At 47.2% G+C, this 24,415-nt stretch overlaps 1 protein-coding gene across 1 annotated transcript; it reads left to right on the plus strand.

Annotated features, from left to right (window-relative positions):
* The first annotated feature begins 2,980 nt into the window (after positions 1 to 2,980).
* On the plus strand, positions 2,981 to 21,451 carry LRRC41 (leucine rich repeat containing 41). Its single transcript, XM_083157425.1, has 10 exons — positions 2,981 to 3,315; positions 5,009 to 5,095; positions 5,212 to 5,282; positions 8,119 to 9,124; positions 9,894 to 10,127; positions 12,725 to 12,889; positions 13,789 to 13,887; positions 16,508 to 16,630; positions 18,054 to 18,129; positions 19,521 to 21,451. The coding sequence occupies exons 1-10, from the start codon at positions 3,213 to 3,215 to the stop codon at positions 19,738 to 19,740; spliced, it is 2,184 nt and encodes a 727-aa protein (XP_083013551.1). The 5' UTR covers positions 2,981 to 3,212; the 3' UTR covers positions 19,741 to 21,451.
* The last annotated feature ends 2,964 nt before the right edge of the window (positions 21,452 to 24,415 follow it).

Raw genomic sequence — 24,415 nt, forward strand, 5'->3', positions numbered from 1 at the left:
AGCGAGCCCCGCGAGGGGACGCGGATACCTGTGAAGCCCGCGAAGGGACGCGTTTACCTGTGAAGGTATCCGCGTCTGCTCACCACGCTTCGGGCTCGGTGGCTCGCTGCGCTCGCCACACTATTCTATTCTCAACTCCACGCTGACGTGGATAGTGGGGGTATGAAAAGGTCGTAGGACGCGTACCGCCGCCCCTCGCGGGCTCGCTGCGCTCGCCACGCTTCGGGTTCACGTTTATAGTGGGGGGGTGGCGTGGGGGTGCATTTAACATTGTAAGCACCCATCAGGGTGCTCAAAAGCACCCTTTAGGGTGCTTATACGATTTTTCATCGTATAGGGGGTCAAAATCGCGTCGCATCGCATCTCATGCCATCGGGTACATGGCATGCGATGCGATACGTTCATCGTACGATGCACAAATCGGGCGCCACCAAAATACACAAGTACACATTATACTGTATCAGCAGCTGGTATTGTGCTACATTGCATTATACTGTGACAGCGCCAGGTATAAAGCTAAACTACCGTATATATATATATATATATATATTTATATATATATATATGTACCAGGTATTATGCTACACTGCTTTATAATGTATTAGCATCAGGTATTATATTACGCTACATTATACTGTATCAGCGCTTGGCATTATACTTGATCAGCTCCAGATATTACGCTACATTACGTTATACTATATCAGCAGCTGGTATTACGCTACATTATGTTATACTGTATCAGTAGCTGGTATTACGCTACATTATGTTATACAGTATAACATAATGTAGCGTAATACCAGCTACTGATACAGTATAACATAATGTAGCGTAATACCAGCTGCTGATATAGTATAACTTATACTATATCAGCTCTTGGTATTACACTACACTGCATTATACTGTATCAACAGCTGGTATTACGCTACATTACGTTATACTGTATCAGCAGCTGGTATTGTGCTACATTACATTATACTGTATCAGCAGCTGGTATTGTGCTACACTGCGTTATACTGTATTAGCGCCAGTTATAAAGCTACACTATCATATATATATAAGTACCAGGTATTATGCTACACTGCTTTATAATATATTAGCAGCAGGTACTAAACTGCACTGTGTTATACTGTATCAGTGCCAGGTATTATTCCGCACTGCGTTATACTGTAACAGCTCCTGTTATTACGATACACTACTTGATACTGTATCAGCGCCAAGTATTACACTGCACTGCCTTATACTGTATCAGCGCCTAGTATTAAGCTTCAGTGCATTATACTGTATCATTGCCTGTTATTATGCTGCACTGCATTATACTGTATCAGTGCCTGGTATTATGCTACACTGTGTTATACTTTCTGTATCAGTGCCTGGTATTACACTACACTGCGTTATACTTTCTGTATCAGTGCCTGGTACACTGCGTTATACTTTATCTGCTCCTGGTATTATGCTACACTGCCTTATATTGTAGCACCTGGTATTATGCAACACTATGTTACACTGTATTCATTGCCTGGTATTACGCTGCACTGCAGGGTTATACTGTATCAGTGCAAGGTATTATGCTATATTGCGTTATACATTACGTTATATAACGCTACATTACATTATACTGTATCATCAGCTGCTATGCTACAGCTACACTATGTTATACTGTATCAGTGCAAGGTATTATGCTACTTTACGTTATACTGTATCAGTGCTTGGTATTACGCTACACTGTATTATACTGTATCAGCTCCAGGTATAATGCTACAATACATTATACTGTATTGTCAGCTATTATTCGCCAGGTATTACGCTACGCTATGTTATACTGTATAAGTGCCTGGTATTCCACTACACTGCTTATATTCTATCAGTGCCTAGTATTACGCTACATTGCGTTATACTGTATTTAGCGCCAGGTATTATGCTACACCACGTTATACTTTGTCTGTACCTGGTATTACGCTACACCGCTTTATATTGTATGAGCACTTGGTATTATGCTGCACTGCATTATACTGTATCAGCTCCAGGTATTATGCTACATTACGTTATACTGTATCATCAGCTGTTATTATGCAGCACTACTCTATACTGTATCAGCGCCTGGTATTATGCTACATTGCAATATACTGTGTCAGAGCCAGGTATTATGCAACACCACATTACATTGTATCAGCGCCTGTATTTTGCTGCACTACAGTATACTGTATCAGCGCCTGCTATTACGCTGCACTGCATTATACTGTATCAGCGCTTGGTATTACGCTGCACTGCATTATACTGCATCAGCGCCTGGTATTACATTGCACCAGCGCCTGGTATTACACTGCACTACATTATACAGTATCAGCTTTTAGTATTAGGCTGCACTGCATTATACTGTATCAGGCCTGATATTACGCTGCAATGCATTATACTGTATCAGCACCTGTTATTATGCTGCACTGCATTATACAGTATCAGCTCTTAGTATTACGCTGCACTGCATTATACTGTATCAGGCCTGATATTACGCTGCAATACAGATTATACTGTATCAGTGCCTGGTATTACGCTGCACTGCATTATACTGCATCATCGCCTGGTATTACACTGCACTACATTATACAGTATCAGCTATTGATATTATATTAGGCTGCACTGCATTATACTGTATCAGGCCTAATATTACGCTGTAATGCATTAAACCCTATAAGCGGTTGGTATTACTGCGTCAGCATGCCTGGTACTACGCTACACTTTAGTCAAACTAAAGAAAAGGGATGACCATCGATTGGAAAAACCATCGATGTTAATCTATCTTTTATTTTTAAGTATACTGCCATTGAGCAACGCTGGTTTTAAGCATCAATGTTTGGCAGCTCCATCGATGGTGACATGACATCCACTGGCGAGAAAAAGACAGCCGAGCCCTGCTTCCTCCCAGTCCAATGATCGTGATAGGCTTTTTTACACACAATTTTTTTTTTAAACTGGAAACACTGATCTGACCTTCCCAAGATGGCGGACACGTCTTACGAGAATCCGATCTCGTTGCCCTTCACAAGATGGTGACCGAGATACACCATGTGATCTAAACAGTACGTAGACCTTCCCAAGATGGCGGCCCCCTACCCACCCTGACTGACAGCCTCGGCCGGCTTGGTCCCTTCTGTCTTGTCCGTCGCTCCGGGTTTCGGTTCCCCGTGAGATGAGCTTGTGACCGGGGAGCTCAGGCCATGGAGGAAGCGCTGGAAGATGCTGGAGGGACCCAGACACTGTTCCAGCTCTGTGCCCGGGCTGTAACTGCCAACATGGAGCGGCTGGAGGAAGATGTGTGGGGTGAGGAGACTTTATCCCGCTGAGGGGTGAGGGGCGCAGTCATCCCACCCTTCTTGAGGTGTGGTGCTTAGGGAGGCAGTGTCTCCCTAAGGTGTATTGCTGTGGGGAGCGTAGTCCATTTGGAGATTAGGGAGACCACTGTATATCTGCTGTGAGAGGGATCTACCACCAGTCACCCAAGGTGAGGTGGAGAGCACTGTCCCCCCGAAGTGCTAGGATGAGGGGAAGCTCTGCTCTCCCTCCCCCTAAAGTGCTGGCATGAGGGGAAGCTCTGCCGTCCCTCCCCCTAAAGTGCTGGCATGAGGGGAAGCTCTGCCCTCCCTCCCCCCCCTAAAGTGCTGGCATGAGGGGAAGCTCTGCCCTCCCTCCCCCCCCCCCTAAAGTGCTGGCATGAGGGGAAGCTCTGCCCTCCCTCCCCCTAAAGTGCTGGCATGAGGGGAAGCTCTGCCCTCCCTCCCCCTAAAGTGCTGGCATGAGGGGAAGCTCTGCCCTCCCTCCCTCCCCCTAAAGTGTTGGCATGAGGGGAAGCTCTGCCCTCCCTCCCCCTAAAGTGCTGGCATGAGGGGAAGCTCTGCCCTCCCTCCCCCTAAAGTGCTGGCATAAGGGGAAGCTCTGCCCTCCCTCCCTCCCTCCCCCTAAAGTGCTGGCATGAGGGGAAGCTCTGCCCTCCCTCCCTCCCCCTAAAGTGCTGGCATGAGGGGAAGCTCTGCCCTCCCTCCCTCCCTCCCCCCCCTAAAGTGCTGGCATGAGGGGAAGCTCTGCCCTCCCTCCCCCCCCCCCTAAAGTGCTGGCATGAGGGGAAGCTCTGCCCTCCCTCCCTCCCTCCCCCTAAAGTGCTGGCATGAGGGGAAGCTCTGCCCTCCCTCCCTCCCCCTAAAGTGCTGGCATGAGGGGAAGCTCTGCCCTCCCTCCCTCCCCCTAAAGTGTTGGCATGAGGGGAAGCTCTGCCCTCCCTCCCTCCCCCTAAAGTGCTGGCATGAGGGGAAGCTCTGCCCTCCCTCCCTCCCCCTAAAGTGCTGGCATGAGGGGAAGCTCTGCCCTCCCTCCCTCCCCCTAAAGTGCTGGCATGAGGGGAAGCCCTGCCCTCCCTCCCTCCCCCTAAAGTGCTGGCATGAGGGGAAGCTCTGCCCTCCCTCACCCCCCTAAAGTGCTGGCATGAGGGGAAGCTCTGCCCTCCCTCCCTCCCCCTAAAGTGCTGGCATGAGGGGAAGCTCTGCCCTCCCTCCCTCCCCCTAAAGTGCTGGCATGAGGGGAAGCTCTGCCCTCCCTCCCTCCCCCTAAAGTGCTGGCATGAGGGGAAGCTCTGCCCTCCCTCCCTCCCCCTAAAGTGCTGGCATGAGGGGGATCTCTGGCCCCCCTCCCCCTTAAGTGCTCGGTGAGGGGGAGCTCTTGCCCCTCCCCCAAAAGTGCTGGACCAAGGGTTAGTTCATGCCCCTTCTCCCAAAAGTGCTGGGGTGAGGAGGGAGCACTACCCCCCCAAGTGCTGGGCTGAGGGAGAGCACCCCCAAATGCTGGCATGTGGGAGAGCACAAACCCTCCCCAAAAGTGCTTAGGTCAGGGGGAGCTCTGGCCCCCTCCCCCAAAAGTTCTGAGGGGGAGCACTGCCCCCAAAGTGCTGGTGTGAGGGAGAGCACCCCCCAAATGCAGACATGCATTATTCAGACTGAGCGGGTGTGTGTGTGTGTATTTGCAGGGCTGCCAGCTGTGATCCTACAAGGTATTCTGCCTTTGCTGAACATCTACTATCTAGAAAGGATTGAGCAAGCAGCTGTTAAGAAAGGTAACAAATAAGTAGCCATTTATAGTTATGTCTTACTGCAAAACCTTGGAAATTGTGTCATGTATCCGGTTCTCATGTAAGATATTGTATATTCCCCATACACTCTCTCTCCATAGGACTTTCCACTCAGTCCATCTGGTGCAAACTGTGGAATGACATTATGAAGAGCAAGCCATCAAGATTTGGGGTGAGTCATTCATGCGGGTTTAGAGTACAGTTAAAGGGGTAGACAAAGGTGATGGACATCTAATATAGGGTGAAGAGAAGGGTGACAGGTGCAGGTAATAAAGGCAAAAACAATAGGGAATGTGCATATGGGTTAAAGAGGAATACCAGCGCAATAGATTTAATAATCGTGTAAGGGTCCAACAAGCGATACAAACTGTTGTAGAAGGGATTTCTCACCTACAGATATATACTCGTGCATCTTTTTTTCCAATCACGCCATACAGAACTTTTGGGCACGCGAATCACATGATCACTTTTTAGCGTAAGGCTTTTTTTTTTTTGCTGGTATATTTTGTTGTTGCTGCAAATTCATATGACTAGAACGCAAACGGATACTTGGCTGAATTATTTTATATGACACGTGTATATCTGTGTGCAAATCTGTACATGTCTCTGAATTTGTGCACAAGAGTGCTACAATGTGGCCTTATTCTGGTTCACTCCTTCTGGCAAATTCCTTCCTAGATGGACAAAACCATGTGCACTGCAGGGGGGCAGATGTAAAATGTGCAGAGAGAATTAGATTTGGGTGAGTTATTTTGTTTCTGTGCAGGGTAAATACTGGCTGCTTTATTTTTACACTGCAATATAGATCTCACTTTGAAGTAAAAACCCCACCCAAATCGAACTCTCTCTGCACAAGTAACATCTACCCCACCTACATGGTTTTGTACAGCTAAGAAGGAATTTGCCAGAAGGCGTGAACAAGGCCTACAGTCACACAACCTATACAAATGTTATTTATCAAATGATTTAGCGCAGTCTCCTTGTGGGTCATAGCCGCCTCGCGATTAAGTCGCATTTACAGAAAAAAAGTTCCATAAATCCCGGTAATGCTGCTGCAAGAATTGTGCATTTGGAGACGCAACAAATATTCTTAAAGAAGATAAAGTTCTATTGATCGGCCATCCTAACAATATGCTGTAATGGCAGACTGCCCTCACATAAAGGGGCTGTTTCTGAAACAGACAGGTATTTGTGCACTGACATGGCATGTGAGTTTTGCATACAGTGCACACATTAATATGAATTTACGCACTCTTGTGTATCTCTTATTCTGAGTTGCACAGAACTGTCAGACCTGTTCTTCTAGGTGTTTTGGTGTGGCAATAAATAATGCTAGCGTATGCGACTGCCCTGACTTCTGGGAGTGCTGTGGGCGTGTAGCAAAAGCTCTGGGCTATTCGGAGCTATGTGTATAGGAAAGGCAACTCTGTTTCTAACAGATCTCGCATCTAGCATGGGGCTGATGCAAGTGCAGAGATTAATGACAGTTGAGCCATTGCTGACGCATAAATCTTCCACATTAGCTCTACTGATTCTTAGATAAGGTAGTAAATCTGGCTTCTGCGGATACCAGCAACTATAGATACTTTGCATGCGATTTATGGGCCGTCCTTGACCATAAGCTCTAGTGGTGGGCGGTCCTTGGCCATAAGCTCTATTGGTGGGCGGTCCTTGGCCATACAGTAAGTGCTATTGGTGGGCGGTCCTTGGCCATACAGTAAGTGCTAGTGGTGGGCGGTCCTTGGCCATAAACGCTAGTGGTGGGCGGTCCTTGGCCATAAGCGCTAGTGGTGGGCGGTCCTTGGCCATAAGCGCTAGTGGTGGGCGGTCCTTGGCCATAAGCGCTAGTGGTGGGCAGGCCTTGGCCATAAGCGCTAGTGGTGGGCGGTCCTTGGCCATAAGCGCTAGTGGTGGGCGGTCCTTGGCCATAAGCGCTAGTGGTGGGCGGTCCTTGGCCATAAGCGCTAGTGGTGGGCGGTCCTTGGCCATAAGCGCTAGTGGTGGGCGGTCCTTGGCCATAAGCGCTAGTGGTGGGCGGTCCTTGGCCATAAGCGCTAGTGGTGGGCGGTCCTTGGCCATAAGCGCTAGTGGTGGGCGGTCCTTGGCCATAAGCGCTAGTGGTGGGCGGTCCTTGGCCATAAGCGCTAGTGGTGGGCGGTCCTTGGCCATAAGCGCTAGTGGTGGGCGGTCCTTGGCCATAAGCGCTAGTGGTGGGCGGTCCTTGGCCATAAGCGCTAGTGGTGGGCGGTCCTTGGCCATAAGCGCTAGTGGTGGGCGGTCCTTGGCCATAAGCGCTAGTGGTGGGCGGTCCTTGGCCATAAGCGCTAGTGGTGGGCGGTCCTTGGCCATAAGCGCTAGTGGTGGGCGGTCCTTGGCCATAAGCGCTAGTGGTGGGCGGTCCTTGGCCATAAGCGCTAGTGGTGGGCGGTCCTTGGCCATAAGCGCTAGTGGTGGGCGGTCCTTGGCCATAAGCGCTAGTGGTGGGCGGTCCTTGGCCATAAGCGCTAGTGGTGGGCGGTCCTTGGCCATAAGCGCTAGTGGTGGGCGGTCCTTGGCCATAAGCGCTAGTGGTGGGCGGTCCTTGGCCATAAGCGCTAGTGGTGGGCGGTCCTTGGCCATAAGCGCTAGTGGTGGGCGGTTCACGGCCATAAGCGCTAGAGGTGGCCGGTTCACGGCCATATGCTCTAGCGGTGGGCGGTCCTCTGCCATAAGCTCTAGCGGTGGGCGGTCCTAGGCCATAAGTTCTAGTGGAGGGCGGTCCTAGGCCATAAGCTCTAGTGGCGGGTGGTCCTAGGCCATAAGCTCTAGTGGCGGGTGGTCCTTGGCCATAAGCTCTAGTGGTGGGTGGTCCTTGGCCACAAGTGCTAATTATGGGCGGTTCTCTGCCATAAGCTTTAATGGTGGGCGGTCCTCAGCCATAGACTCTAGTGGTGGGAGGTTCTCTGCCATAAGCTCTAGTGGTGGGCAGTACTCGACCATAAGATCTATATATATCTGTTTGATTCCAGACTGTGACCTGCTGGAGAAAGAAGTTTCTTGAAGCCTTTTTTCACAATGTACTACGTGGAATCCTGGATGTGTCCACTGACCGGCGCCTGAATGACCAGCGTTTCTCCCCTCTGGTGCACAGTTCACGACATGTCTCAGAACTCACTATATGTAACAAACAGCAAGGGGTGTCTGAGCTGACCCCGGCAGTGCTGGAATGTCTCGCCAAGTCTGTGGAAACACTTAAATTCCTTCATCTGCGTTCCTCTGACCCCAACACTCAGAAATCGCTGAAGCTGCTCCTCCACCATCTCATCCATCACGGGCAAGTAAAAAAGGTCTCCGTGCTCTCTTGGCCTTGTCCAGATAACCAGCTGCTGGTCCTGATTCTGACGCTGAGTGCTGGATTCTGGCAGCGGAAATCAGATGTCGTCTGCACATTTTGCTCAGCGACCTCATGTAAATGTGGCTGCGGAGGTGACTGTGAGAAGAGAACTGAATGTGATACATTCCCCAAACCCTGCACCAGGCAGGAGGAGGAGGAGATAGGCAGCCAAAGTGCCTTGTTAAGCCTGCAGCCCCTTAACATCAGCCAGAATGTTGCCACAGACCAATGTACAAGCAAAGGCACAAGGGCAGAGAAACATTCCCCTACCAGGAAAGAATCCGCTCGTAATTATTCGCTGCCTTCAACTGTATCGGACAGTAAAGTATCATCTACCTCAGGGAAGGGACCGGTGCAAGTTCCAGCCTTACAGAGGGGCTGCGCCTCGGAACCCGGTGACTTATATGACTTCATATTTAGTGTTCCTCCTGCAGGGGAGGAGAGAAATAATACTATGGGGGGAGCTTTGCTGGGTGAGGCCACCGTTATTGAGGCCCCCCTATTACATGGTGCCATTCGCTTCAGGAGTGTTCGAGCTCTGAACTTGCACAATGTTCCTCTTACTAGGAGCACATGTCGCTCTCTGTGCCACCTCCTGCGGTCCTGGGTGTCCCTGGAACGGCTGACTATGGCCTACAATGGTAAGTAATTGCTCAGCCGTTATCCAATACTGAATTCACATAGAAAACTTTGCATTTACATTTTTTTATTTACCATTGTCATTTAACTTTGATTGATTTGGTAATTGGCAGAATATAGACCAGGGGTTATTTTAAGAAACGAAAATCATTTTGCGTTTATTTCAGCACCCTGCACCTTTTTAAAAACCATTCCTCTTTTCTGCCTGGGGTGACACTTTATGCTGTGTTGTTTCTATGAGACTTTGGTCTGTGTAAAGATACAGATCATAGGGGTAGATTTATTAAGCTGGGTGATGTGATAAAGTGTCTTGGCTTTATCACCGGCCAATCGGCTCCTGATCATTTTTCAAACCAAACTTCACAGTTAGGAGCTGATTGGCTGGTGATAAAGTACCAGCCACATATAACTTCACCAAGCTTAATAAATCTGCCCCATAGTGTGCTTGAAGCACCAAAGTAGACAGCGCCACCCCAGCAGGAAAGAGGAACTGCACGGGGTTTGAAATATGCAGGGGACTAGAATGAACACTAATCATTTTATTATTGCTAGTCAAAGGCCTGGGTCCTGCACCCCCATCCCCCGCTGCAGAGACCAGGCAGTGGGAGTAGAGAGCAGAGTTTGAAGACGATTAGTTAAAGTATTCGAGAGTTATCGTGGAACGTCCATCCATACACACACACACAATTATACTTATGTAGATATATCTATCTTTGGCTATACTTTTGAAGGATTTATGTCTAGGTTTTGAGAATCTCTTGTTCCGTCCAGACTTAGGGGCCAGTATCAGCCTGGTTCTAGAAGCATTGACTGCCCTGTCCCGCAATCCCGGCTGCCACCTCAGTGTGTTCTCTATGAGCGATTTCACAACTTACATCTCCACTTTGGACCTCGCACACACACTGCTCAGCACCTTCTCTGGCCTCCAGCTGCTTTCACTCAGCTTTGACCTGGAGCATCACAGTGATAAGGAGAGGTCTGGAACCGGATCAGCGGAATTCCCAGGTAACAACTGTCACCTGTTGTAGCGTTTATGCTTTTGTGTATAGAGTGCCACAAAAGGGATGAGGTTACTGTAGTCCAGTCAAGAGATGAGCAGTTCGTGGATGTAGGTCTTTCATCCAGGGTGAGTGGTTCTAATGCTGGCCATAGATCCAGTGTGGCAGTTACATATATGTGTGCTTCATGTTCTATGCTTACTTGTAGATTTTTATATAGAAATCTGCATACAATAAACATACGATAAATTACTACATTGTGTGCTGGTGACGATATAGGAATATCCACATACAATAATATATAGCCGCTTGCATACACAAGCGGCTAAATATTGGGGTTTGTACGATGAGGATGGCTGTTCCTTGCTGAAAATAAGCCAAACCCCTCACCGTATTTAATGTAAGGGCTGAATCCTCGCCTTGAGAGGCAGGTTAGGATCCCCTTAAACGGTGCGGTTCACCGCAACTGCAGCGCATCCGCCTCATTTTGTGGCAGGCCTCACCATTTTCTTCGCCACACTTGCTGTTTTCACCTCGCCTCAGGGAACAAGCAAGGAGGCAAACGGCAAGTGAGCCAGATTCGTTGAATACCCTGACGCCGAGCTATCTGCACTTCAATGTGCCGATAGCTTGCCTTCAGTGCATTGAATACCACTCTGCAGTAATTATATACGTATTATATGCACATATTTCTGTATTGCCACTAGCTTACACAGTGCAGTCATTTATTATGGCTGCTCCCACCCTTCCATGCACAATAAGACTCTCCACTAGGCTCCAAGCGTTCCCTGAAAACTCACCTCTTCAGGCAAGCCTATCATATTTAAGTTCTACATGCATAACCGTCTGAGGCACTTATGTATTATATAGCTTCCCTTCTGGACTTGTAACTTGGCGGGACTGCTATGCTATCACTGGTGCCTGTCCTTGTTTCCCTCCTATGTCCCTATAGATTGTAAGCTTGCAGCAGGGCCCTCTAACCTCCAAGTCTGTCTGTTGTTACCCAGGTTGTTTATCACTGTCTACTATTGTAAAGCGCAACGGAATCTGCTGCGCTATATAAGACACTGTAACGGAATCTGCTGCACTATATAAGACACTGTAACGGAATCTGCTGCGCTATATAAGAGGCTGTAACGGAATCTGCTGCGCTATATAAGACACTGTAACGGAATCTGCTGCGCTATATAAGACACTGTAACGGAATCTGCTGCACTATATAAGACACTGTAACGGAATCTGCTGCGCTATATAAGAGGCTGTAACGGAATCTGCTGAGCTATATAAGACACTGTGATGGAATCTGCTGCGCTATATAAGACACTGTAACGGAATCTGCTGAGCTATATAAGACACTGTGATGGAATCTGCTGCGCTATATAAGACACTGTGACGGAATCTGCTGCGCTATATAAGACACTGTGACAGAATCTGCTGCGCTATATAAGAAACTGTAAATAAGTTATATACCTATTGTATGTGTATATATTCCTATATTGCCACCTGTGCACATCTTGTGTAATGATATGTTTATTAAATGTGTAGATTCTATATAGCCGCCAGTGTTGCAAGTTGTATATGGGTGCAAAACATGATTTAGGAAATTACAAATAAATAAAATAATTATTGGTGACCCTCTCAGTATACAGTCAATATGGTATACAGGGAAAACCATTGTAGAATACAGTAGAAGTGTAACTTTGAATACAGGGCACGCATGGGCTGGAGCAGAGAATCTGGTCTGGCTAAGGGGATGGTTCAAGATGATGAGCCTTCATATGTCACTTTCCTGGTCAGGGAGAGCGCTCTATGCTGCAGCCTTCATATGTCACTTTCCTGGTCAGGGAGAGAGCTCTATGCTGCAGCCTTCATCTGTCGCTGTCCTGGTCAGGTAGAGAGCTCTATGCTGCAGCCTTCATCTGTCACTGTCCTGGTCAGGGAGAGAGCTCTATGCTGCAGCCTTCATCTGTCACTGTCCTGGTCAGGGAGAGAGCTCTATGCTGCAGCCTTCATCTGTCGCTGTCCTGGTCAGGGAGAGAGCTCTATGCTGCAGACTTCATCTGTCACTGTCCTGGTCAGGGAGAGAGCTCTATGCTGCAGCCTTCATCTGTCATAGTAAGGGAGAGAGCGCTATGCTGCAGCCTTCATCTGTCCTGGTCAGGGAGAGAGCTCTATGCTGTAGCCTTCATCTGTCACTGTCCTGGTCAGGGAGAGAGCTCTATGCTGCAGCCTTCATCTGTCACTGTCCTGGTCAGGGGAGAACGCTCTATGCTGCAGCCTTCATCTGTCGCTGTCCTGGTCAGGGAGAGCGCTCTATGCTGCAGCCTTCATCTGTCGCTGTCCTGGTCAGGGAGAGCGCTCTATGCTGCAGCCTTCATCTGTCGCTGTCCTGGTCAGGGAGAGCGCTCTATGCTGCAGCCTTCATCTGTCGTTGTCCTGGTCAGGGAGAGCGCTCTATGCTGCAGCCTTCATCGATGATTTCATTTATTGTTTCTCTTTCTTTTACTTGCTTAGAAAATTTACTGCAGACTGAAAACTGTTTGAGCATTTGCCCGATTTTCTCTCTATTCTCTTGGTTTTGTGTTGTATTTGTGGTTTCTGCAGAGAATCGGCTAAAACAGCTGGAGCTTCGGTTTCCTCAGGACCCTCTGCAGGCGGAACGTTTACTGTCCATCCTGAAGGCCTCTCCTTCCCTCATAGAGCTGTCTCTGGACAACGCAACATTTTCATGCCAAGAGGATCTAAAACATGTGTTGCTGGCAATCACTGGTAAGGCGGCACTGCGCCAGGTGTATCTTAGTGCTAATACTACCAGGTGTTATGAGTTTCTACAATGGGGGGGGGGGGGGGTTCTCTACCTCTCCTACACTTCCATATGTAGCTCCTGTGTTGTGATTTGTAAGAATGGTTGAACCAGGGTTACCTACCTTCTGGCTGTCCTATCCGGTAGAGGGCAGCCAGCTCCGTGAGGCAGGAGGGGTGGGCCGCCACGGGAGGAAAAAAGGGGCGGGTGGGGGCAGAGCTACAATGGAAATTTTAGTTTACGGGCTCTTAAAAAAAATAAAAATAAAGAAAAAAGGTTTCTATTTTTTTATAAATGTTTAATGAAGCTGCACTGCTGCTGCAGCAGTGGGCAGGCCTGGAAAGAGGAGCCTGAGGAACCATTTTAAAGCAGCGGGGAGGAACTGGAAGATAAATAGTTTTTAAGTAGCAGCCAGCCGCTAGAAGCATTCCTTATTTACACCAATAAACTCTCACCACTGCCGCTCTCCATCCAGCGCTACCCACAGAGTCCTGCGATGGGTGGAATTTAATAGGACAGCGACGTCATGACTGGGTACACCATGACGTTGCGCTTGCAGGACACGACCCCCAGCACTTCGTGGCTCGTGCAGTCATACAGGCTGAATAAAAATTGGAGGACCCGGTCTATTTCCGTGGAACCGGGAGGATGAATGAAAAAAGCGGGTAACCCTGGGCTATAACCCTATAAGCCACTATGGTACAGCTGGTGTTCCTCATAGCTTAACTTACGACATATATTGTTTGATGATGCACAAAACACCGCAAAGTTAAGTTTGTGAAATGGGCCTTAAAATATAAAGTGTCACAATCTTGTATGTCCATCTAGAGTACATTTATGAATGGGGATTTCTTTACGTTTGCAGAATATAACCCCTCCCTGCGGAGACTGAGCTTCCATGACATGAAAATGACGGAGTCCCACACTGAGATTGTGAACCTGCTCAACCATTCCAGTCTGGAAGGTACAGTAAGTTCTCTTTTACCATAGAGGCCCAGCTTCTTCCAGGAGACTGACCCGACATCCTGGACACATGGCTTTGTGTGTCTCGCTCGCTTCTAGTTCTCAATATCGTTGGTTATTATTTAATTTGCAGCTAGTGGGATTACGATGAGACACATAAACCACTGATTATATCATTGTTCCATAACTTATGCTGAGTAAATACTACTCATGGATACTTAGAAGTGTTTCTTCCTTCTCTGACTTCTTGTAAAAATAGATCTTCTCCATCTAATTCCCTACTGTCCTTTCCTTCTCTTCTACCTTACTTTCAGGCATGGTCAACCCGTGACTCTCCAGCTGTTGCAAAACTGCAAGTCCCAGCATGCTCTGCCGTTGTAGCAATGGCTAATGGTGGAAAGACATGCTGGGATAGCATGCAGCTGGAGAGCCACAGTTTGACCAGGCCTGCTTGTTCTGTGTAATACTGTTTCCCATTGTGTGCTGCTCACCCCCACCCCTATGGATGATGTAAAATACATTTTGCATCAAAGCAACAGTCAGTGGGCCAGATTCTCTAAGCTTCAAAAGTGATACAATGGAGAGTGATAAACAGCCAGCCAATCATGTCACAGACTGTCTGACAGGAGCTGATTGGCTGGCTGTTTATCACTCTCCATTGTATCACTTTTGAAGCTTAGAGAATCTGGCCCAGAGTCTGCAGACTCTCAGAATCCATAAGCCCTTTTATTAAGTGTTACATTGGGGGATGATTGATTCAGGCCCTTCCATCCTGCCATCCATACCTCGAGCATGACTCAAGCATTTTCATTCATCTCTCATTTCCATTCATTGGTCATCTTCAAAGCTTCAGTTATTCCCCAAATGGGTCATTGGAGTTCATGGTGTTCTTCTCAATTAGACTCTGGAGGACTGGCAACATAGGACATGGTCTGATTAGTCGTGTCTTCAGTTGGTTGGGGTATGGCACAGATCCCATGAGGTCAGTTGCCAACAAGGCACTGTGCAGGCTGGTGACTGTTCCATAGTGGTGTTAGTTGTGTTCATGTGGAATGGGTTGGGTTTGATGGTTCGTCTGAACGTGTAATTTGAACAGTAACCGCTATGCTGCATTTCTTGGTGACCCATTTGCATGGACTTCATGTACCCCACAATGACATTCCAGCAGGATAATTCTCATTGGTTGTCCAGAATTTGTCCAAGGAGCATTTTGAAGACTTCTGACCAATGGTGTGGCCACCATTGTCTGACTGTCAAGAATCAATCCAGAATTTATGGAACTGTGGTGGAGGGGGTCCATTCGCTTCTAGTATGGAAGTCTGCCTTCATGCCATTGACATTAAAATGCAGGGGCGGATCTAGACTGTGATTTAATGATTAATTCCGACTCCTCCCCTTACTGTTCTGGCACCTCCTCTCTTTGGTCCCAACTCCTCCCCCTTTAAATGTTTTTTTTTTTTTTTTTTTTTTTTTTTAAATGGGTGGCCACATGGATTATTCCAATACATTTGTATATGTTCATGTATTCACTCACTGTGTAACTTTGTAGTGCCCTGAATGCATCTAGGGATCACTGTTGAGTACAGAGGTGCCTGGCAGAGCACCCCACCCTTGGCCTCTCCAGAGACATGCAGGTATACTTTCCTGCACAATGGCTGGGACAGGCAGCAGGAACAGACCCTGCTGAAAGTAGGCAAAGGAAGGCAGTGCTAGCCATGGCCAGATTCACTGCTCAGATCTTTATGCCCAAGCCGTGGGCAGCCCCGTGAGGGGACGCGTAAAACTAAGCAAATAGCTTAGTGGGTGCCCAACTTATAAGTGGGGGGAGCACATGAAACCGGGTGTACTGTAGCCAGGGAGAGAATGGACAGGGCCATGCTGCTGGCTGCTTCTACATACCCAACATTGCTAACTCCAGCTTATTGGCTCCATGAACTTGACTTTCAGCTCCCTTCCTCGTGTTCCTGGCTTGTGGAGGAGTTTTATGTGTGCATTTTGCCTTTGAGACCTTAACCTGTTCAGTGCAGGATGTAAATGCTATAGGGAACAATCCAATTGCACCCCTTCCTGGATCCTCCACTGCCACCATGACGCAAACAACTCTCAGATCAGTTTTGTGCAGTCACAGAGTGACAGCCCAGAAATACCCATTTCATAGAGTCAATGGTCAGATCACACTGTCTGCACTCACAATGTCTGTCCGTGTGCATGGTCCATAGATCTCAGAGCTGAGGACTCTGCTGAGCGTTACTGTGATTGATCTGATTTACAGTACACGAAGAGCTGCTTCACATCCATTATCTATACCAGTGGTTCCCAACCCTGGTCCTCCAGTACCCCCAACAGTGCACGTTTTCCAGGTCACCCGGCAGGTGCACTCATTATTCAGGCACATTTTAAAAGGTCCACAGGTGGAGCTAATTATGTCACCTGTGATCCTGTGTGGAGACCTGGAAAACGTGCACTGTTGGGGGTACTTGAGGACCAGGGTTGGGAACCACTGATCTATATGATCTGTTTTTCTGTCTCAGACCATTTATCTCACGCACTGGACACATGATTTGCCGTCTGTTGTGTTTGAGCCGTTTCGCTGATCCGAGCTCTCTCTGCTCTTTGTGTAGAAATCAAGTTCTCGTTTTGCCGTCTGTTTGAGAAGGAGTCCGGGGAATTCCTCGTTCAGTTTGTCAGCGCTCTCAAGAGAAATCCCTCTGTGAAGATCCTGAAGCTCTGCGGGAACAGACTCGGTAAGTTCTATTGTTAGTGTAGCGGGAACGGTCACAGGCCCTCATTCTATTTTAATCATACGGGTCCGAATTCGTCCCTGTTCCGATATTTTTGGGGCTCTGCCATATATATTATGCGCGTGCACAGGCCCACTTTGCGAAGGGCTTGGGCGCCTTGCATAGTCACTGAGCCGTTTGCAAGTATCAGGACAGACAGCGGCAGAGACTGGGGTCACCCATGAAAGTGCTGGGAGTTCCCATGGGTAGGTAGCGGACATCGCAGGACGTCAGCTGCCTGCCCCGTATCCACTGACTTTTATTTGCAAAGGTAGGATAAATCATTTGATGTCAGCGACGCAAATGTTTTCTCCTGCTGTGGAGACATGCGAGGGGATGTGTGTGTGTGTGGTAGAGATGGGCAACGCAGCTCTTTTCTGTGAGCGGCTCTTAACAGATCAGCTAGCAGAAAGGAACCGGTTCTTTTAAGCGGATTGCAACTCGCGGGCTCATTAAATACATTAATATTGGTATGTGCAGTATTAAAAAAAAATAATAATTTTTTTTTTTTACCCATTTCATTAGTCCTGTTAAGAATGAAAGTTGCCAAAAAGTGAAATTAAACAAACTAAAAGATACAGTGTACTAATTTTAAAACATAAATACATAATTCACTACAATTATATGGAGACACCGTGTCTTAATTTGAATACCCTTTGTTTTTATTGTTGCATAGTAATAACTAAAGTATTATTTATCTGACCGTGAAGAACCGTCTCACTCCAGGAGCCTAAGCTCACTATAGTATTCTGTTCTTCAATCTTCAGTTCAGTCAGAGCCAGGTAGTGATAGTTGATTTGCTGCAGTCAGCGGCTCAGTCAGCTCAGCCAATCAATGACAGGCTGACAGAGAACCGTGACCGTCTCACTCCAAAATCTGCGCTTGTTCACTGAACTGAACTGTCAGTGAACACCAGCGGCGGTTCCTAGAACAAGCTAGTGAGGTCACAGCACTTTTCTGTTGGTGAGTAAAGAAAGAGCCGCCTCTGCCAAAGAGCCGCCACGCGGCTCATGGTTCAATCGGGAGATCCAGCACAAAGATCCGGCTCATTTATGGGCTACCCATCTCTTGTGTGTGTGTGTGGAGTTGTCTCTGATCCTTGCAGCTTACCGAGCCAAACAATGACTTGGTGACACCATCAAACCAACCAGCGATATTGGAAGGAGGATGGCAACTTTGTAAGTTCTGGTGTTTTAGGTCTTTCTTCTCGTGGGGATCCATGACTGGTCACAAGTGTCTGGGATTACGGGGGGGCTATTTGTATCCGCCATAGATCCGGTAGTTTCTAGGAGAATCTATTAATAAATGATGGAACCCTCGGACTAGCTAGGAAGTGTGCAGGAGAATTGCCGTATGTTTATACAGTCTGTCTTGGTGTCTTCTCTAGGGAATGAGGGACTCTGCGCTCTGGCAGATCTTTACGCTGCGGATTCCTTGTCAGCAATTCACTACTTAGATGTCAGGTACTGTACGGTGTAAATGCCCAGATTCTGCCAGTAATTTAGTACTTTAGATTAATGGTTTTTTTTTCTATACATGACATGAATTATTGCAATACTTCAGCAAAGATTAAATGAAATAAATGCATAGGGGGGTATTCAAAGTTGGATTCCAACTGTCAGAACGTACCAACAGTCAGAATCCCAGGGCCGTTTTCGGTCAGCTCTCCTGCAACTCAACAAGCGGAATTCAATGTTCCGCCTGTGGAGCGTCGAAAAGAGGATGTGTCAGCAAAAACGGGTGTGGATTGTCGAGATACAGCCGCGATTTCGACAATCCATGACCGTTTCCTTCAAAACAGATCCGAGTTGTTTTAAGGTCGGATCTGTTTTGCCTTAAATGCTGTCGGAAACGGCATAATTGAATAGGCAGCGGGCACTATTTCCCCTGCCGGAAATAGCGACATTGAATACCCCCCATAGACTCTAATGGATCAGGGCAATTTGTGCTCATATTATTGTGACAAATGCAGATTGGCTGAGATATGAGCATAATATAACATCAGTCATGTGACAAAAGTTAGCACCAGATTGGCTGACACATGGGAGGGCTCTGTGTGTGTGTGTGGCCAATGGTAGCATGATGTTTAGGATTCTTCGGCCACTGCAACTGTGATTGGACTGCCTGTAGTGGGAGATGCTGTGTATACATTTGTGGCTTGTGTTGCCCAGCATTGTATAGATGCAGTGTTAATGCTATAGCAGTGTACTCATTCCAGTGTAACCAGCTATTGATACATAATTATAACCCAATATTATAACAGTGCCAGTTGTCTGTGAGAATAGGTATATTCACGAATTGATCAGTATACATGCTTAGGGGTATATTAATTAAAGTGTGGGTTTTAAGAAGTGGAGAAATTGTCAATCGCAACCAATCAGATCCTACTTCTCATTTATCGAGTACCTTCTAAAAGATTATAGTTAGAAGCTGATTGGTTGCTACACTTCTAAAAATCCCCTAATTTTGTAATTATACCCAATATCGATATATCTTAAGGTTCGGCGATTATTGCCACATGTGACAGTCACTCGTCAGACTCACAGCTTTTACTATTTTCAAGATCTAGCAGATGTGAGCAGCTACATGTCCTGGGGCTTTCATGGCACGAATTAACATGCTTTTTGTGCCTGTATGTAACTATCTGTAGTCCAAAGGCCACGGTTTTGAAGTGAATTCAGACATTTGCATAAGTTAACAGATCAGAGCTCTGATTGGTTTAAGCAGCTATTTAAATAAAAAACATGGGGGCAGATGTATTAAGCCTTAACCTCCCAAACTCCTTCCCTCCAACTATATGTGACGTGTTACTAGTGAACAAGAGTTGAGTCCTCTCTTTGTCTTCCACCCCCAGCTCTAACTGCATCAAGCCAGAGGGACTGTTACAGTTTGCCAAGAAGCTGGAAGGAAGCGGCGAGATCAAGCTGCGGCAGCTGTCCATCTCCCAGAACTTACTGGACCGAGATCCTATTTTGGCCCATGAGGCCCTGCAGTCCCTGGAAGGTGTTTGTTGTGTAGTCAGTGACAACTGGAACGCTTCTCAAGCCTTCGCTGATCATGTCAGCGTCATGTAACGTACACAATGTTTAGAACACAGACTGAATTTTTTTAAACAAAGCTACGTCTTGGCTTTTGGGACCCTTATCGGCTTTGCCTGAGTTCTAATGAGAAGTTTTAAACTGTAAAATGATTGAGCATGTCTCTCTGCAGGGGTCCAAGTAACTAAATAGCCCGATCATAGGTCTGATGTGTGCGCTCAGAAACAGACATGGTCTCAGGAGCTCGGTTCAGGCACTCTTGTTCTCTCGCTTCTCCCCCAAACAAAATACATAATATGCACAGCGACCACTAGGGGGCGCTAGGCTCATATGGCAATAGCTTGTGGCGGTGTAAGACACCTCACCGGTTAATGTAGCTTTCTGATCTAAATGATGGAGATTCCTTTGTGACAGCTGCATGCCAAGTTTTTAGAGTTGTTCAGTGTTGCATGAAATGAGGAGGCCCAGATGTGTTCTATGTTCTTAACTCCTATTATCCTCACAATTACCAATCACCATCTCCATCTAATAGGAACAATCACTCACTTTGTACATCGTGTTACGGAAGAGGTGTGGCTTCTGCCAGCCATGGTGTGTGTGTGTGTGTGTGTGTGTGTGTGTGTCCACCTCCAGCGTCTCCCCTGCACACAGCAAATTGGGGTCTGGCCATAGAGAAACTAGGCTTTCCCTACAGCTATTTTAGGATATCTGTCTTGGAAGAACAGAGCTTGTTATAGATAAACTCGCCTGTGTGTGATCCTGAAAACATGACCTGTTGATGGGGATATTTAAGGTCTAGGAAAAGGGCTACTTGGACCGGTTCTGAAATAAATTGTGGGGGTGTTCATTTCTACCTGTAATACAGCTACACAGGCTGTAATATCCGGACCATTGTCCTGATACTGTGTCGCTTTGTGAGTGTCCCTGAATCGCCTGCGAGGGCCAGTAATGATCGTGATGGGACCTGTTACAGTGCATAGTGTTCATTCTAGCAACCGGCATCTACCAAAACCCATGCCGTTCCTCTTCCCTGCCTCAGGTTTGGCTACCTGCTGTGGTGCTTGTAGCACAGGTGTGGTCTGCATACCATTGCTGAAATACAGACCACACTATGCTAGAAGCCCCACAGCAGAGTGCAATGCCCCAGGCAGGGAAGAGAAGCTGCGCAGGTTGAGAAAGATGCAGGGTGCTAGGAGCTGCACTACAGATGTCGTACAGGAACATTCTCAGCTTTTCTTACTGATGGTCAGCTTTTGGCTATGCAGTCTCTGTATTAAATAGGCTTTAAATTGATCTGTATAGATAGAATATATCAGACTTTCTCATAGAAGTGTTGGTATTACAATATTCAGGGATCCTGAGTTGGAGATGTGCCTTTATCCGAGAGCCACGAGAGCCAGGCAGTAATATTTCCTACGCCAGGGATTTGCTATACCAGGTGGGCATCAGGCTATAGACAGGCTGACCCGAGCACACACCTGTCGCTAGTAAGCTGGCATTTGGTGATCGCACACTGCAGCAGGCCAAGTTTTTTGGATATATGCAGCTTCCCGTAACCCATTTTCTCTCCCGCAATTGGGCAGCTCAGATGTCTCCCTTATAAAACATCAGTCTCCGGGAAATTAATACTGGGACCCTTCACAATAAACAGCTTTTATCATTTGTTTTTGGCAAGGCTGTATGTAACTTAACAGTCAGGAGCTGATTGGCAGGTGAAAAAGTACCAGGCTCTTTATCACTTCTCCTCCCTTATCACCGCTTCATAAATCTACCAGATTTATGAAGCGGTGATAAGGGAGGAGAAGTGATAAAGTTCCTGGTACTTTATCACCTGCGAATCAGCTTCTGACTGTTAAGTTAAAGGCTGGCTTTAAAAAGGGACAGTTAGGAGCTGATTGGCCAGTGATAAAGTACCACTTGTCCTCTCTTATCAGCACTTCATACATCTACCCCTGAGTATCTAGATTTTAGAGGGGATGGACCACTTGTTCTGCCGTAAGTTTTGTACCATTGTGGTGTTTTTCATTCATGCTTTTATTCAACTGAAAAGAGGGTATCCAGTTGATAGGGGGTGTCAAAACTGGCCCTCTGGATCTACCAACAATTCATGTTCTCCAGACCAAATGTGGATCTGTACAATGTGTCCGTAAGTAATGACTGCACCTGTGCACCAGCTACGCCCTCAGAAGGCTTCCCTGCCTGTCTCCACATAAGGGAGATGGGCAGTGAGCGGGGAGCTGCTGCAGGGCTTCCAACAGAATGGGGCAGGCGAGTGTCTTCTGCGCACTGTTCTCTCAGATGCTGGTGGGGGACGGTGCATGGCGATTCTATTGCCAGGAGCTGCTCTGATGAGAGCGGTTCCAGCTGTAGGTGGTCTAGAAAACCTGACCTGTTCGTAGATCTTGAGGAGCAGTTTGGCCAGCCCAGGTCTACGGTATCTAGGTCGACACCAAAAGTTCATCATGGACAAAATAGCGACATTTAGGCCGATATGAGTTTTTAACATTTTTTTTTTTCCCCCTTAATTTTATGGCCATTTTCATACCTTGGACATGGACTCTGGCAATGATAAAGTGAAGCAGTACACTAATTGGGGGTCCATGTCAACAGGTGTCGACATTGACAATAAAAACAGTAACGTGTTTGCCTTTTTGTCGTGTTGACCTTTTGCTTTCGACGTATTGAATGTCGACCTTTAATCCTTTCCATCCACACCCGAAAAGATTGTGTGCACTCGATATAGATGGACAGTGAGGATAATTACATTCCCCTAAGAGGGCACTACTTCTGTATGTTACCAGCTCAGTAGCTGACTGCTCATAGTGTCTGCCAGTGACAGTATTGTACCATCCCACCCATCGTGTTCCATCACTAATCAGTGTTGGTTTTATGATCCCTGACGGAATGAGTCTGTGTGGTAGAGAGGCGTGTGCACAGGGCCTTGTGTCATTGGAGGACTGATCTCCAGCCAAATGGATTTATTTTCTGAAGTGTCCTTTGAAATCTGAAAATAGATGTAGGTGGTTCTGGAATAAGGAATTGCCTTTGTGATAAAAGTCCTTCTTGTCTTTTCCTGGGATTGCTGCCTCGTGCTTCATGCTGAACTTCTGAACCTCTTCTGGTTCGTTCTTACTCCTCGTGTGTCCGTCATTTCCTTGACTACCAATCCGGCAAAGAGAACTGTGGCAGTGAACATGTGTACAAGCTCCTTATGAAGAATATCACCAAAATCCAGTCATCATGTTGTGGCAAAATGCAATCCGCCTGCAGTATATGCAAACTCAATGTGTTACTAGGCGGAGTCTTTCCTGCCGTGGTAATATAGAGATCCAGTTGGCGCAGAGAGTTTTGTGCTGGACAAGTAACTGACTTCTTGTATATGTGGCAGCAAGAAATGGACTGAGTAAGTTCAGGCGACTAATTGCTGTGCGTCTATAGAGGGATTATAAATATGCAAAGAAGCCATCGGCATGTTCTCCCTTCATACATATATGATGCAAAAAAAGAATAAAATAAATCCAAGAACTTCCCATGATATTAAGGCCTTGTTTAAGTTTCTCTTAAATAACTGGCTATGCACAATGCATGTTCTCCGTGCCTACTCTGTAGTATGATGTGGAAAAGAGTTGGGGTTCTAGATCAGGTGCTGAGTGTGCTGTATCTACAGCCGGGACACACAATAATATTCTCTCTACAGTGTTTTCCCGTAGTGTATATTGCCTACTAATGTGGTAGAGGGCAGGTGTTCTTGATTTTGCAAAGTGTGAAGTACCTTCAGGTGAGACGTACAATAGTGAATGTTCTCTGCACAGTGTTTCTCATGTGCCTAGGACTCCCCCAGGAGTAAGAAATGGGAGATGGATCGGGTTCTAAAGGAGACAATGGGCGTGATTCAGAGCTGCATTTCCGAAAACCGTCTGAAAACGCATGCAATTTTGGCGAAAACACATGGATAGGAAAATAATTTGCTGATCCATGTGTTTTTTTGGCCTTGACAAATTTCTTACCTTGGCGAAAAATCTGCATTTTAAATAAATGGAATCTAAATCCAACCTAAAAACATAGAAAAGTGCAGATTTTTCACCTAGGCAAAAAAATTTGGTACCAAATACCCTTAGTCAAAATTTCACTGAATGTACCGACTATGGGGGGTTGGGTACTTGTTTCCTATCTGGGCGCCCACGATCATAATCGCGGTCATCGGGGGTAAAATCGGGGCCATCGCGGCCGATAAAAAATCGTATTTTTTTATCCCGCGATTTTCCCATAGAGAACAATGTTAAATGCCTCAATTTACCCGCGATGACCGCGATTTACCATAGGAAACAATGTTAAATGGATCAATTTCCCCAAATTATCATAGGGAACAATGGGAAATGGGGCAAAATCACCCCTGAACATAAAAATGTCCCCCCAAAAGTAGTTGACGCCACCCCGCCATCAAGGCGAACCCGAAGCGTGGCGAGCGCAGCGAGCCCGCGAGGGGCGGCGGTACGCGTCCTCCGACCTTTTCATGCCCTACTATCCACTAGGGCGTGGAGTGAGAATAGAATAGTGTGGCGAGCGCAGCGAGCCCCGCGAGGGGATGCGGATACCTTCACAGGTAAACGCGTCCCCTCGCGGGCTTCCCAGGTGTCCGCGTTGCCATGGACACCTGGGAAGCCCGCGAGGGGACGCGTATAACTGTGAAGGTATCCGCGTCCCCTCGCGG

This window comes from Crinia signifera, chromosome 8, assembly GCF_055691185.1.
Source record: "Crinia signifera chromosome 8, ASM5569118v1, whole genome shotgun sequence".
Lineage (NCBI taxonomy): Eukaryota > Metazoa > Chordata > Amphibia > Anura > Myobatrachidae > Crinia > Crinia signifera.

Coding starts and splice junctions, on each gene's coding strand:
- LRRC41 (XM_083157425.1), top strand. CDS start 3,213: ATGGAGGAAGCGCTGGAAGATGCTGGAGGGACCCAGACACTGTTCCAG. Junction 16,631..18,053: donor GCTCTGCGGGAACAGACTCG/GTAAGTTCTATT, acceptor TGTCTTCTCTAG/GGAATGAGGGACTCTGCGCT. Junction 18,130..19,520: donor ATTCACTACTTAGATGTCAG/GTACTGTACGGT, acceptor TTCCACCCCCAG/CTCTAACTGCATCAAGCCAG.